Source organism: Palaemon carinicauda, chromosome 5, assembly GCF_036898095.1.
Source record: "Palaemon carinicauda isolate YSFRI2023 chromosome 5, ASM3689809v2, whole genome shotgun sequence".
Taxonomy (NCBI): Eukaryota; Metazoa; Arthropoda; class Malacostraca; order Decapoda; family Palaemonidae; genus Palaemon; species Palaemon carinicauda.
In genome coordinates, this window is record NC_090729.1 from 104,002,051 (window position 1) to 104,017,301 (window position 15,251).

A 15,251-nucleotide genomic window follows, 5' to 3' on the forward strand; every position below is an offset into this window, starting at 1 on the left:
GTGCTTGTCTTGCAGACTTCGAACAGCTTAGCAGACACAGAAAATTTATTTTTGAAAACCAGCGACCGCACAGTTCAAACACTTATAATTTGGGACCTTACTGTATGTGCATATACTTAAACATTAAAATTAATAAAAATTTAGAATATGTAATTTTAGTAAATAGACAAAAATGATTAAATAGAATAAATGATACATAAAAACATAGCCTGTATAACCTCTTCAATGCTTTTAAGGTAAAAATTGATACTAACCTTAGAGGAAAGGCTCTCCAATTAGAAAAAATACTTTTTTTTAAAAAGGCTTGAAAACGTTGAAAGAAATTGAGGGTGAGTACACTTAAATTTGTTTGCAAATTGCAATTTGGCATCATTGTTAGTTGACATAACACATTCACAAACATTCTGAACTGCTTTTGTAATCGCCTTTGGCTATGACTATCTTTCGATAATATCGTGACTACTTTTCATTCTTTGTTATCTACACACTTATAATTTTGTGTTGTTTATAATAGTTATAAGATAATTGATATATGTAAAAACATTTTTTTTTCTTACGGTGCAGTCCCCCTTTGATGTTCATAGATTCTAATTTCACAGTTCCGTTCACAGTATTCACATGTCTATATTGAGATTGCCATTTTTTTTTATTAGATATTTTGTTTTTGTCATGGAATTTCACCTAGTTCTGATTTGTGATTGGTGTGCACTGCAACATTTGTATCCCCACCTCTACTTCTCTTCTCTTTCCATTTTATCTCTCGTACTGTACTGTATACTGATTTTTGCTGTTGTAAACATGATACTATGCAGTGTGGTAATTGCAGTAACAGTAATAAGAAAATTAGTAAAATGGTACAATAATGAAAAAAGCTAATGAATATACATTAACTTTATTGCAAACACCTGCAAATTATGTTGTACCAAACTGTTACCAATGAAAAGTATTAAAAGATACTTTTACATACATTATGTTGTAGTTTTTGGTATAAAATGCATGATACAGTAAGATTATAATCTGCCTTTTAGTTATGAGAAAATATTTTCTAATATGATGGTAAAATTTAGAATTCAAATGTTCTAATTCTAGTTTATGCTTGAATAATTTTATTTTACATAATTTATTTCTTAAAGCTGAAATATTATGAAATTAGAATAACATTCATGGTCTGATAACCTGGTAAATGTATTAATTGAAAAAGAATTTGCATTGTAAAAATTTTATCATAGTATGATTGTGGAGATATGTTAAACTACTCAACAATCTTTTATTATAATTGCATTATATATACACCACTGTCCAACGAAAAGGAAATTTTTGTTTTCGTTCAGTTATTCGTTGAAGACTCAATATCAACTTCCACCTTTTTTTTCTATAAACGAAAAGACCACTCTTATAATATGATTTAAAGAAATGAAGGTTGAATAGAGTTGAAAATGTATGTTATGTCTAAGTGCTTGCTTTTCATAAGTGATAATTTTCTAATTAGGAAATAAAAAAGGTTGAAATAATTTCTTTCCCAAACAACCAAATCCCCCCCAGAAGCTCATTATTATAGAGAGAATGCCTCCTTGAAGTCACTCGGTATCAATATGGAATATCCTTTCCTTGTTAACCCACGAAGGACGACGGGCCTCGCCGCCAAAAGACGACGACAGTTTATTGATATTTATAGAAAAAAGGAAAAAAATCTGTAAATAATATATTTTTCACTCTAATATATAAGTATTTGGTATCATTGAAACCGCAAGAAGATGAGCTTTTTGAATAGGGCATTTATTGTTTGATACATATTTAATTACTTTGGATATAAAAAAAAATATCTTTAGAAATCACAGTTGCAAAAAAATCAAAGTCACTTTGAAGCTGGATTATTACAAAACTTATTATTCCTTTTTGTTATAACAAAGCTAATTTTGTAAAGAATGTAATTTTGAAAAATTCCTAAAAAAAAAAAAGATTATTCTATTCAGTGATAGCGTGGTAAAAAAAATATATATCAACATATCAAGTGACACTTTTTCACCATTTGGTAACGCAGATTTACAAAAATATTACAACATTCATAATTATCAAGTGAGTTCACAAAAGTAGTAACAATTATTGACTTGAATTTACTGACAGTCTTCATGTTCATCATTGTCCTCATGTTTCCTCTTAGGACGACCTTTCACCCTGAAGTAATGTTGCAGCTTTGGCCAGCATTGCTCATGAATGCCAGCATTGCATCCAGGACACCAGTGCTTCGAGCGCTTGGGACAAACTGCACATAATCTTTGCTTGCAACCATCTAACCTAGCATATACATGGCTTGAACCAGGTGAACTGACAGGAATAGGATTACGACCTGGTGAATTAGAAAGTCGGCTACCAGGCGACTGTGGAATGAGAGGGTAAGATGCAGCATCCGGGATTGACAGACATTCAATAATGTCACGAAGAAAATCATCTCTCTTGAATGGCCTATCAGTATTTTGCTGATAGATAATATAAGCATTTAGAACTGATACATCTATAAGATTACTATAAATTTTCTTCCAGTATCTCCTGGTTGACCTTTGTGCAGCATAATGATAAAGTTTTTTGTCTGACAGGTCAACACCTCCCATACCAACATTATAGTCATTTATGACTTTAGGCTTGATTTTTTCTCCATGTCTTGTCTGCAATGTGACATTTTCAGCATGAGCATATGTTGTCAAAAGGTAAACTGGCTTGCGAGTTGCTTTCTCTTTGAAACCACAAGTAAGCAACTTTCCTTTTCTTACATAGACAGTTTCACCTGTGCTGAGCTTCTGCTTGACCAAAATTTGAGGCAAAAATTTAGAATTGATCTTTATTGTTCCTGTGAGGGATGTCTTTTGTATTAGTAGGGCTTCTGCTAGAGGAATCTTTGTATAAAAGTTGTCAGTAATCAGGTGATAACCTTTATTCAGAACCTTGCTTTTCTCCATTATATTCATTACTACTGTATGAGTAAAGCCTTGCTGACTTCCAGTAGCATAAAAATCACGCCCTGAATACAAATCTATATGATAAACATATCCAGTGGAAGCTTCACAAAGTTCAAACTTTTTTATCCCATACCTACAGTGCCGTTTATTGGGCATATATTGTATAAATGCACACCTATTACGCATACCAATCATACTTTCATCAAGGGAGATTGTCTGCTGAAGATTGTAATGATCCTTGAATAACTTATTGCAGGAATCTAAAAGAGGGCGCACTCGAAACCATGGGTCATACTGTGGGTCACCTCTGGGCTTATTCAAGGTATTATCATTCAAATGAAGAAATCGACTAATTAGAAGATATTCATCGCGTGGCATGGTTTCTCCAAAAAAAGGAATTCTAGTTGAACGAAACGTACTCCAAAAATCTTTTATATCCTGCACTTTTATCAATCCCATGAGTAAACTAAGAGCTAAAAACTTTTTCATTCTTTCATGAGTTACTGGTTTCCAGATTCTGTATTTGCTTCGTGGATGTTCTCTTATCCACTCTTCCTTACTAGCTAAAAATCTATTGGCATATATGTTAGTCTCACGAACAAGAATATCTATAATATCATCAGTTATAAATAAAGAAAAGTATTCAATAGGCTGTGAATTACGGTTAGGAATCCCTAAAGGACCTACATTTCTTTGGGTAAAAACCAAATCACTCCCACAGTCAATACCTTCAGGCGGATAAACATGTGCCCAGGATGAGGCAACAGGTTCAATGTCAAGATCGTCGTCATAAACATCGCTATCAGTCATATAATCATCACTATCATGCTCACTATGGCTGTCCAAATCATCAGCACTTGTTTCTGAATCATAATGATATTCCATATTAGCCATTATAAAACAAATTAACTCTTAATTTTGCATAAAAAAGTTATCTTTTATCCTGCCAACAGATAACAAAATCTCGATCGATAAGCCAAATGGCACCTACCCCCACCGCCAACGGCGCATGCTTAGTACACTCCTATAACCTCAAAGTATAAGATTTCTGGCAACTTTGCTTTGTAAATGATCACTGATTGGTTAAAGTAGCCTGTGACGTCAATAGAAGGCGGAGCTAAAGTCATATGTAGGGGGAAGAAAGGATGAAAAAAATGCATCCACAATATAGACGGTCGCTAGTTGGTAGCAATTAATGCATCCATTAAATGGACGGGTCGTCCTTCGTGGGTTAAAGTCTTGCAACGGGAAAGAGTATTGTATGACCTCAACCATCCCATATTTATTTCCCATATTTCAATTACTCTTATCTAAGCCTTTATGCTTTTAGATAGAAATAATCCGTAATGGTTCTCATTTCGTAATGCTAAACCATCCTCTAAATCCATGTAATACAATAGAATAATGGAAAAAGCAAATAATTACTACCTTTAGTAATCAATCTAAACGAAGCTCAGATTGATGTAAAAAATAGGTTTTAATTGCCTCTGTGATACCACCAAGGATATGAAAAATATATCAGAACTAGAGATTGTTGATCTTGAACAACCAAAATAAAAATCTAAGAGGAAATAATTGGTACAATACTTGAAAGTACAACCAATTCCAAAGTAAAAATAGTAATTGTTGAACAATGTTTGACCAAGACCAAAGATGTTTTACCTTCAGTCAATCCAAATGAACGTTCATTTGCAGTGTGTATATATGTGACAGTCCTTTATCTTCTCTTGCAAAACTTTTGTTGCTATTTACAAAGTTTTTTTCATTAATAAATTGGTCAATTATGACATCGGTCAAGAATAAGGTTAGGTATTTATGCGGTGTGAATTTGTTTGCTGTTTTCTGGCCCTACGTGTGTGTAAAAGCTATAATTAATTCCAAAACTAAAGTGTTCATGCAGATTCACTCTAGTTTTGGAATAAATTTTATCGTTTTACAGAGACATAGGGCCGAAAACATACAAAATAGAAATTTTCTCCCCATAGAATACTTGACGATATTCTTGTCCAATGTCATGATTGAAATGTGTCAAGCAGATTTACTTGTAGCCATAAATGTTCCCGATTGCATTTGTACATTATCATTCCATATGTCACAATCACTCATTATCAATGGCAGTCATTAGCAGATAATGCAGAATCATTATCATCATCTTAAATGGTCATTCTGATAGATAAAACCAGAAAAGAATGATGAAATGTATCTGAACTGAAAGGCACACTACTAACACACTTTAGGAACAAAAAATAAATAAATTGCTCTTTCTACCTGCTGAAGTTGAGGTTACCTTTTCCCCTTTATGTAAAGCAGTGTATTATCAAGCAACTCTTTCCTCCAGCCATAAGTTGATAGATTAGAAAATATGTCTTTGTCAGCTAACTCCAAGAAGTACAAGAGAAAATTTCATAAAATTTGAAAATAAAGCGTCAATAATATGTCCTTTGACAGCTCATAATGCATCCATAAAATCTAGGCGCAGCACCAGTTGGGTTAACAACATCTATTCTAGAAGTCAATGCACAGCACCCAGAAAGGCTTTACTATGAGAGAAAAGGCAACCTCTGAAAGATATTCCCCAAGAAAAATAGCTTCTATGCAAAAGGCTGCTGGGTTTCTTATTACTTTTCCACTTCTATCCAATGCTGAAAGAGATGTGAAGCTGATGCCTCTTGTGAATACTCTATGTAGAGAATATTGAAGGGTGTATTTAGAAAATTTGGTCTAATTCTAGCCACAACTAGAAAAATTCTTTCGCCATCATTCACAAGGGAATTGTGAGGCTGTCACACAAAGCTGGGTTTAAGAAGGTGGAGAAAAATAATGTTATTAATCAGCTAGAAAGGCACTAGGAAACATGCCCCAAACAAGTTGGAGCACAGCCTGATGCGTTTAGCCGATTTAAGAGTCTTGAGAAGAGAGAATTACCTGATGTTTTAATAATTTTCTTTCTGGTATCCTATTATACTATTAAATACTTTTATAAGTATTTTTTTTTAATCTCAAAAACTTTCTTCTTTGGCAGCAGGACTAAATCATGGGTATTAGCACTTTTTAGCAACTATGCAACAACATTCCAGATGCCAAAACTATGGAGAAGAGCTAAAGTTGAGGCCTTACTAAAAACTGGTGATGATTCAAAGCTCTGCTATGGGCCAGTCTCCTCTGCATCCTATATAAACTGTACAAATGGATAATGATGGCCTGTATAGCTCCCACAGTTAAAGCAGCCAACACCAGACCAGGCTGGCTTCATGACAGGAAGATCCTGCTGCTTCCAGGTATATAGCTTTACTCAATATATTGAGGATGGCTTTGAGCCTGGGAAAATCACACGGGCAGTATTGGCTGACCTAACAGCAGCCTATGCCACTAAAGTTGCTGGTTTTGAAATTTGCCTAAGTTATTTGAATTCAAGCATTGTGCGTATAATCCAGTCACCACTAAGTAACAGACTTTTCTTTGTTGGAATGGACAGAAGGAAAAACAGGTAATGGAAACAGAAAAATGGCCTCCCACAGGGGTCTTGTGTTGGTCCCCATGCTTTTCAACATTTATACCAATGATCAAACAGTTTAGAGATCAAATAGAATTATACGGTATATCCAGATAATCTGCGCTTTGCCATCAAATCAGATTCATTTATTACCATTGTGGGCAAATTATCTAATGCTTTGAAAAATCTTAATTAATACTACAAGTAAAGCTTCCTAAATGTCAACCCAGACAAAACCCAGGTATGTGCTTTCCAACTTAAAAATTATTGGGCAAAAAGGGAGTTGAACATATCATGGAATGGTAAAAACTGTATGTTAGCTTCCCTGTCTATTTAAGTGTTATATTACACTTGATACTATCTTTTAGGGAGCATGTAAGGAAGGTAAAGGAGAATGTAGCTACCAGAAATAACATCCTTAGAAAACTTTCCAATTCAAAGTGAACAAATTCTCAATCAATGTAATAAATGGCTCTGGCACAAAACTACTCCTCTGCTGAATATTGTTCACCAGTCAGGTAAAAGTCATGTCATTGCCGTAAAGTTGGTGCGTAACTCCATTAAATATGTCTCATAATTACTGGTTCCTTAAGACCAACACCCCTTCCAGTACTTTATAGATTGGCAGGCATTGCACCACTGAACTTCTACCGAACAGCCCATTCAAAGATCCAAAAATTTAAACAAGATTGATGAAAGGCACCCACTCTGTTTACCAGGTTGAAATCCTGCAAGAGCTTCATAACTACCACTAGCCCAGACCCCATGGAGTCTCAACCTTCCGCCTAGAAAGGTGGAGAGAAATAAAGGATGCAATCTTAGAAGTGCAGGGTGGTTTTAGAAGAGGTAGGGGATGAATAGAATAGATTTTGACAGTTGGGCAGATATGCAAGAAATATTTAGGAAAAGGAAAAGAAGTGTGTGTTATATTTATGGATCTGGGGAAATCATATCAGAGTTGATAGGGAAGCGATGTGGAATGCGACATGGTTATGTAGAATTGGTGGAAGGTTGTTGCAAGCAGTAAGAGTTTATACATAGACAGAAAGCATTTGTTAGGATAATAAATGGAGTGAGTTGTTTCCAGTGAGAGTGGGGCTGAGACAGGGATGTGTGATGTTGTTACGGTTGTTCAATTTGTTTGTTGATGGAGTTATGAGAGAGATGAATGCTCTAGTGCATGGTTGAGGATTGAAAGTGATAGACGAGTGGGAGGTAAATCAGTTGTTGTGTGCGGATGATACTGTATTGGTTGCAGACTTGGAGGAGAACCTGAGTCGATTAGTGACAGTGTTTAGGAGGGTGTATGAGAGAAAGAAGTTGAGTTATCGTATGTAAGAGTAAGGTTATGAGATGCACGAGAAGGGATGGTGGTGCGAGGTTGAATGTCATGTTGAATGGAGACTGACTTGAAGTAGATAAAGTACTTGGGGTGTGTTATAGCTGCAATAGATGGAGAGGAAGCAAATGTATATCAGAGAGTTTTGAAGGATGTAAAGTGTTAGCAGCAGTGAAGTGATTGGTAAAGAATAGAGGATTAGGAATGAAAGTAGAGTGAGTTCGATATGAGAAAGTGATAGTACCAATTGTGATGTATGGATCGGAGTTGTGGGTGATGAAAGTGACATAGAGACAAAGTGAATGTGTTCGAGATGAAGTGTCTGAGTAGTATGGCTAGTATATATCGATTAGGTAAGGTTAGGAATGAAGTTGTGAGGGTGAGAATGGGTGTAAGAAATAGCAGTGAGAGAGGGTATCAATTTGTTTAGGTGGTTTTGCCATGTAGAGAGGATTGAAAATGGCCATCTGCTGGAGATCATGAATGCAAGAATTGATGGGAGAAGTACAAGAGGAAGGCCAAGGTGTAAGTGAATGGATAGAGTGAAGAAAGCTCTAAGTGATATTATAAATGTAAAAGAGGGAAAAGAGAGTGTTACAAATAAGAATGAATGGTGAGCGATTGTGATGCTGTTCCGATAGGCCCTGCTGCTTCCTCCGGTTGCCTTGATGATCGCTGAGGTAGCAGCATTTGTGGTGGATAACGGTAGACGGTGGGCTGTGACACCCTAGCAGTACCAACCAAACTTGGCTGAATTCCTCGTCAGGCTGGGAGGAGTAAATAGAAGTCCCTTTTTTTCAAAATTGGAGGAAATGCTATTGTAGATAAAAAAAATAGAAAGGTCAAATTATTGTCCCAGTGCATATGGGGACTTATAGCACTAATTGGGTAAAAATTTTCATATTTGCTTCCATTTAAACATAAACATTTGATATGTGGGCGGTAAAACACTGAGCCTTTTAATAATGAACGTCTGAAGTAGCCACCTTTCTTTGGACTTTTACTTTGCAGCAGTTCTTTCACTTATACTATGAGAAGGTATTTTCAATTTATATTGCAGATCCATGTGATGAGTGTCTACAGGCCAAAGCAACTGTCCAGTGCAGACAGTGCTGGATTGCAGTGTGCCTGTCCTGTTTTAATAAGGTACGTTCATTATTGTTATTATTATTATTTAATATTATTAGCTAAGTTACAATCATAGTTGGAAAAGCAGAATGCTATAAGCCCAAGGCACCAGGGGAAACAGGAAAAGTAATAGATAAATTAATAGATTACATGAGAAGTAATGAATAATTAGTATTTTATATAAAATATTTTAAGGTAAATATGTCTTGTCATAATTATGAATTTTGAAGAGACTTTTGTAAGCCTGTGCAACATAAAAACATTTACCGTAAGTTTGAATTTCTGAAGTTCCAACAATTTAATTGCCTTATTTGGGAGATCATTGATTCTCTCTGTCTCTCTCTCTCTCTCTCTGTCTCTCTCTCTCTCTCTCTGTCTGTCTCTCTCTCTCTCTCTCTCTCTCTCTCTCTCTCTCTCTCTCTCTCTCTCTCTCTCTCTCTCTCTCTCTCTCTCTCTCTCTCTCTCTCTCTCTCTCTTTATATATATATATATATATATATATATATATATATATATATATATATATATATATATATATATATATATATATATATAGAAAATGACATCAGATGTACATTACTCTAAAAAACTGATGCAGACCGCTGAAATACTTGGTATCGTTACTCAGTGCTTTGATGATGGGAATAATAAGATTACATGGTAACGAATCAATAGGAAATCACTCAATATGCCACTCGCATTGCGCCCTATATATGTCTTCATCAGATGTGTACACTTTGAAATGAACTAAACAAAGAATGATTTGCGAAATATGTAAAACCATTCTTTGTTTTTCTTTCAAGGAAAAAATCCTAACCTACCCAGAATGGTATTTCATTTCTATAATGTAAAAGAAAATATATTACTTCAAAAAAATATTTTTCCTATTCATCATCTCCTACGCCTATTAGTGTACTTTTATTAGATATCATCCTAGATGTGGAGTCAAATTTACACTGTAGATCACATAACCATACCAATACAGACCCATGAAGTACTTTGTATCGTTGCTTGATATATCGATTTTGGGAATACTGACATTGATAGCCTATTGAAAGGAAATAACTCGTTTTGCCCACTTATATTCCACGGCTTCTCCAGAAATAGGACGTTACCAGACATATATGAAGTTTGCAGGTATTAAAACTTTTCTTAATGTATATTTGTTCCGTAACTCGAATACAAGCCTACTTTGGGCGAAGCTGAAAGGACGAGCCATTAAAATTTATCAAGGGATAACTACCTGTCCTGCTAGTTAGCGGCTCTGAGGGGGTCACTCGCACACCTGTAACTGTGCCTCAATTTGCTTTTGGTTCGAAGGGTGGGCGGTTGTTGCCACTTTTCCTCCTTTCCTATTTTGGACTGCCATTAATCTTTGTCTTTTAAACCTATGTTTTTTCTTTTATATATATGAAAACCTTCATAATGTTTTTCTTATGTTGTAGCTTTCCTTGCAGTGTTTGTTGCTGTTTGTGTGATAGTGCAGTACGGCAAGTTCTCAAGGGCAAAGAACCATCCTTCTCGATCTTTCACCCTTGGACATGGTCATCCTGATGGCGGATAGCCCTCCGCTGCCAGGGAATCTTCATCATTTGGATACTCCTCCGTTCATCTGTTGTTGTCGCCTTCCCCTCTTTCGTGGAATCTGCGGGGGAAAGGGAGTGCGGCCTTCTCAGAGCTTGACTTCAGTCTTGCTCTTTCTCAAGGTCATCGCCGCTCACTTTTCATGGGCGGCCGGCAGTGTATTCTGCGTGGGGGGGGGGCACCTTTTCTGTTCCCGGGTTAGGTTGAGCTTCCAAATGGTTTCTTCATGAATTAAGCGATGTAATTGTTTTTAATTCAACTTTTCAGCTTAATCTCTGCAGGGTGATGATCGAGTGGTTCTCCTGAGTAGTGAATATTCTTGGCTGAATTAGATAAATGTAATTCTTGTTTGTTCCCAAACAAACCTTCCGTTATTTGTGGATTATCTTTCGGCGGAGGTGGAAGGTAGCCATTAGACTAGAAGTGCGAGGTGGCAACCCTGCCTAACCGCTGGAGCGGGTAAGCTGGAGGTACCCAGCCACCTCTCTACATACTCTCAGCTCTGATCTACGTCACTTTTTCTTTTGGCTCGGTAGAGAGTGGAAGTCTCCTCTCCTCCCAAGGCTGTCATTGGACTTTATAATCGTTAATTTTCCTTTAAGGTGTGCTTGGTTCTTCTGATCGTGTATGTGCGGACCTGTACAGGGCACGAGGGTGATGCATGCGGTACCTTCCTGTCATCGTGGGATACCGACCTGCACTCTGTGTCCTTCATGTAGAGGGCATCTTTGCGAACAAGGTTCGCCCTGTGTAGAGTGGAGGAAGTGACCTGCCTCCCAATGGGAGAAGGTTGTACGACTCAGGAAGAAGGCGGCTAAGTGCAATCTTTCTTCCTCAGGGGCGAGGAAAGCGCATTCTTGTTCTTGTACCCTAAAATCTCCTTCTCGTTTGCTCTCTTCTGAGGGGCGATCAAGCTTGTCTCTTGGGAGTCTTGACCCTAGAAGGAAACCATTGTCGGATAAAGCACAAAGATCTCCACCTTGATTTCGGGCTCCTGATGCTTATCTGGCTAACCTTCCCTTTACTCTGGTGAAACCAAGGGAGACCATGACAAAGAGACAGAACAGGAGGATGAGAGGCGTAACTCCACTGCACGACGATCTAGGACAAGTAGGGACATTGGCTCTCCCAGGGAAATCTCTGTTCACCCCCTTCAACCCTTAAGTAATTGAGTTAGTGCCTTCGGACCAGATTCTTTTTTCTTACCTCCACCTGAGGAAGAGCTTACGGCTCCTACTGCTCGCAAATTCCTCCTTCCAACATCTTGGAGGAACACTTCTCTGTGCAAAGGGAATCTAAAGATACCAAATCCAAGCCTAAGAATTCTGTGGCAAGGGAAGCTTGATTGGCAGAGGTAGCCTACAAAGAAGGTGTTGTGGCGGCTCCATCAATCGATCCCGTTGATGACCCCGACTTACCCCAGGCTCTGGACATGGGCCTGGAGGTAGATGAGGTATTGCATACATATGACGGAAATCTTCCTAGAGCAGCTAGTCCAAGCTTAAACTCGAAACAAGAGAGACTAGAGTCAGAGCATACTTTTGCCAGGGCCTCTCGCATGAGGGCCATCAGTGTGCTGTCAACTCCTGGTACTACCATCCAGGAAGGGAAGGATATAGTTCTCGACGAGATCTTCGATAACCAGTGCAGCCTTGCCTTGGTCTAAAGGCCTAATGACCGTCAAAAGGAAGGTTATCGCCCAGATAGCCGAAACTAACAGTTCCTTGAGGGCAGGTTCCTCCTCTTGGTCTTTGCCGCTTCCGTTTGTCCTACAAAGTAGGTATTACAAGGTCGAGGGGTAACCTCATTCTATCATATCCCTCGACCCTTCAGTGGAATCTGAATTAAGGGTCTCCCGACTCAAGCCTTCTTCTCTCTGCGGGCATTCTTCTTGCCAGTTGAGCTCCTCAACATAGAGAGGTGTAAAGTACGCCATGCAGGCTGCCTTGTGGCTCGACCTATGGTTGAGGTCCTTGGGCTTCATGGTGTGCTCCCATGATCTTTCAAAGGAGTCAACAAGGAAGTCTTTCGAGTCTTAACTTTTGTCGGGTACCCGAACTCTTGAGTTCTTATCGCACCACGTTGTCAACTTGTGGGCGAATGCTATCCTCAAGAGAAGGGATACCATCATTGGGAAATTTATAAACAGGTGCCGAAGGTTCACATTGGAGGAATTCCAAGCTTGAGTATTTTTCTCTCTACGTTCCAGAGGAGATTGAGAGGGCTGTTGACCGATGGAGGAAATCATCTAACGATTTTCTCCTCCATAGGACCATGACATCAAGGCCCTATGGAAGACCATCCCAGTCTTCACACGGTCAACAGGCTACTTCTAATTCCTCAACTTCTAGGTCCTCAGTACCTACTAAGGTGTCTGGCCATTTCAGTCCAAAGTCCAGAAAGGGAATAAGTCCTTTAGAGGAAAGAAGTGAGCGAAATGGAGTGGCGGAGGCGGTCACTCCCACTAGGAATGGCAATCCTCGCCACCTACCACCTGTAGGAGGATGCCTGCAATGCCTCTGTCAGAGGTGGCAGTATCACGGGGCAGATCCTTTGACGATCCAAGTGGTCGCTATTGGGTATCGCGTCCTGTTCATTCAATCTGTCCCTCCCCTGATCTTCTGTGCAAAGGGATCCGCAAAGGAGCTTTTTCTCCTAGCTTAAGTCAAGACCATGCTGGAGAAGGGCACTCTCCAAGAGGTTGTGGATGGGTCTCATGCTGGAGAAGGGTGCTCTCCAAGAGGTTGTGGATTGGTCTCCAGGCTTTTACAATCTAATTTTTCTTTTGAAAAAGGTGACTGGAGGCTGAAGACCAGTCATCGATCTTTCCCCCTTAACAAGTTTGTTAAACTTAAGTTCAGGATGGAGACAGCAGACACGGTCATTCAAGCTGTTCGGCGAAGGGACTTTGTGTGCACTGTGGATTTCAAGGATGCATACTTCCAGTTCCTAATCCATTCGTCTTCAATACGTATCTCAGATTCCTACACGAGGACAAAATATACGAATTCAAGGTTCTATGCTTCGGTCTCGCGATATCACCTTAGGTCATTACCAGTCATCTTGGGCTCACAGGGAGGGCATTCATCTCCTTAGATATCTGGACGATTGGCTGATTCTGGCAGACTCGGAGACGACCCTTCTTCGTCACGGAGACTTGCTTTTCGAGTTTTTTTTCAGGATCCATGATGGGTCTTGATAAATCTCGAGAAATCATCATTGTATCCTTCACAGAGACTGGTATACTTCAGAATGATAATAGACACCGTCCAACAGAAAGTCGTCCCATCAGACGAAAAAGTACACAGGCTGAGAAAAGTGGCATCACCCTTACTCAGATGGGAAGCTATACCGGCCTCTCGTTGGTTGAGTCTGTTAGGTCACTTAACCTCTCCTCTGTCTAGTTCCAAACAGCTGCCTCAGGATATGATCTCTGCAGTGGCAGTTGAAGTCCATGTGGAACCAATACTTAGATCCACCTGCCACTCGAGTTCCAATTACTCAGGAACAAGTGACGGACCTGCTTGGTGGGTTTCAGACGAAAATCTTCACAAAGGTCAGGATCTTCTCGACCCTCCTCTGGAGTTGATGTTCTTTACAGATGCATCAAAAAAAGGGTTGGGGGGCCCACTTGCTGCATCATATGATCTCCATCCTCTGGTCTTAGTCAGAAAGGTGCCTGCACATAAATCTCTCTTGAGATGAGAGGAGCATACCTAGCTCATCAGTTCTAACAGTTTCTGGCAGGTCACTGTGGTGTTGATGAGCGACATCACCACAGTAGTGGCTTGTATAAACAGTCAAGGCAGTACCTTTTCGCAGCCTCTTTGCCATCTTGCAGTAAAGATCCTCTGATGGTCAGAAAAACATTTGGTGTCCCTATCAGCTCGCTTCATTCTAGGCAAGAGGAATGTGCTCGCGGACAAACTGTGAAGAGCGACTAAGAAAGTAGGCTCCGAATGGTCTGTGAATCCGCTGATAGCCAACAAAGTCCTGACTTTGTGGGGTTCCCCGACTGCTAGACCTGTTCACAACATCTATGAACAGCAAGTTTACGCTGTACTGTTCTCCAGTCCTGGACCCTCAGGCTTTATGGCAGGATGCACTTCAATAACGGTGGGACAACATCGACGTGTATGCCTTTCCCCTGTTTGGTCTGATAAGACGACTACTCAACAAGACCAGAGCATCCAAAAACCTAATGATGACCCTTGTTGCTACCCTATGGCATCATGCTTATTGGTTCCCGGACCTCTTGCAACTACCAGTAAATCTGCTGGGAGAACTCCCTCCATGACCAGAGCTACTCAAACAACCACGCGTAAACATCTCTCACAGAACCATGCAGTCTCTTCTACCTCACTTGTGGAGACTATCCAGCATCTCCTCTCTCAAAAGGGCTTTTCATGACAAGTTGCTGAGAGAATGTCTTCATACTTGCGTAAGCCCTGAGCCTCTGTGTATCGGGCAAAATAGACAGTCTCCTCTGGTTGGTGTCATGGAAGGAATATCTCTCCTTGCTGCCTCTATCCCCGTAACAGTGGAGTTCCATGTATACTTTCGTGCGGAAAAGCTCCTTTCAGTCTTGGCAGTGAAAGGCTATTGCTCAACCGTGAGCCTCGCTTCTTGCTGAAAGGAGTGGACATTTCCTCTTCGTTGGAGCTTGGTTTACTCATACAGAGTTATGAGATTACTTGCCCTCAGTCAGTGATCAGGCCTCCCTGGAACGTGGTTCGTTGTTCGTGTTTTGAGG

The 15,251-nt window shown here is 39.4% G+C and overlaps 1 protein-coding gene across 1 annotated transcript in view; it reads left to right on the plus strand.

The window, feature by feature from the left end:
- Nucleotides 1-15,251, plus strand: part of LOC137641382 (RING finger protein 17-like) — a 1,982,860-nt gene that overhangs the window by 265,772 nt on the left and 1,701,837 nt on the right. The window contains exon 5 of the mRNA XM_068373901.1: nt 8,847-8,932. Within this exon, the coding sequence (XP_068230002.1) occupies nt 8,847-8,932 (86 nt within the window). The remainder of the gene's footprint in view (nt 1-8,846; nt 8,933-15,251) is intronic.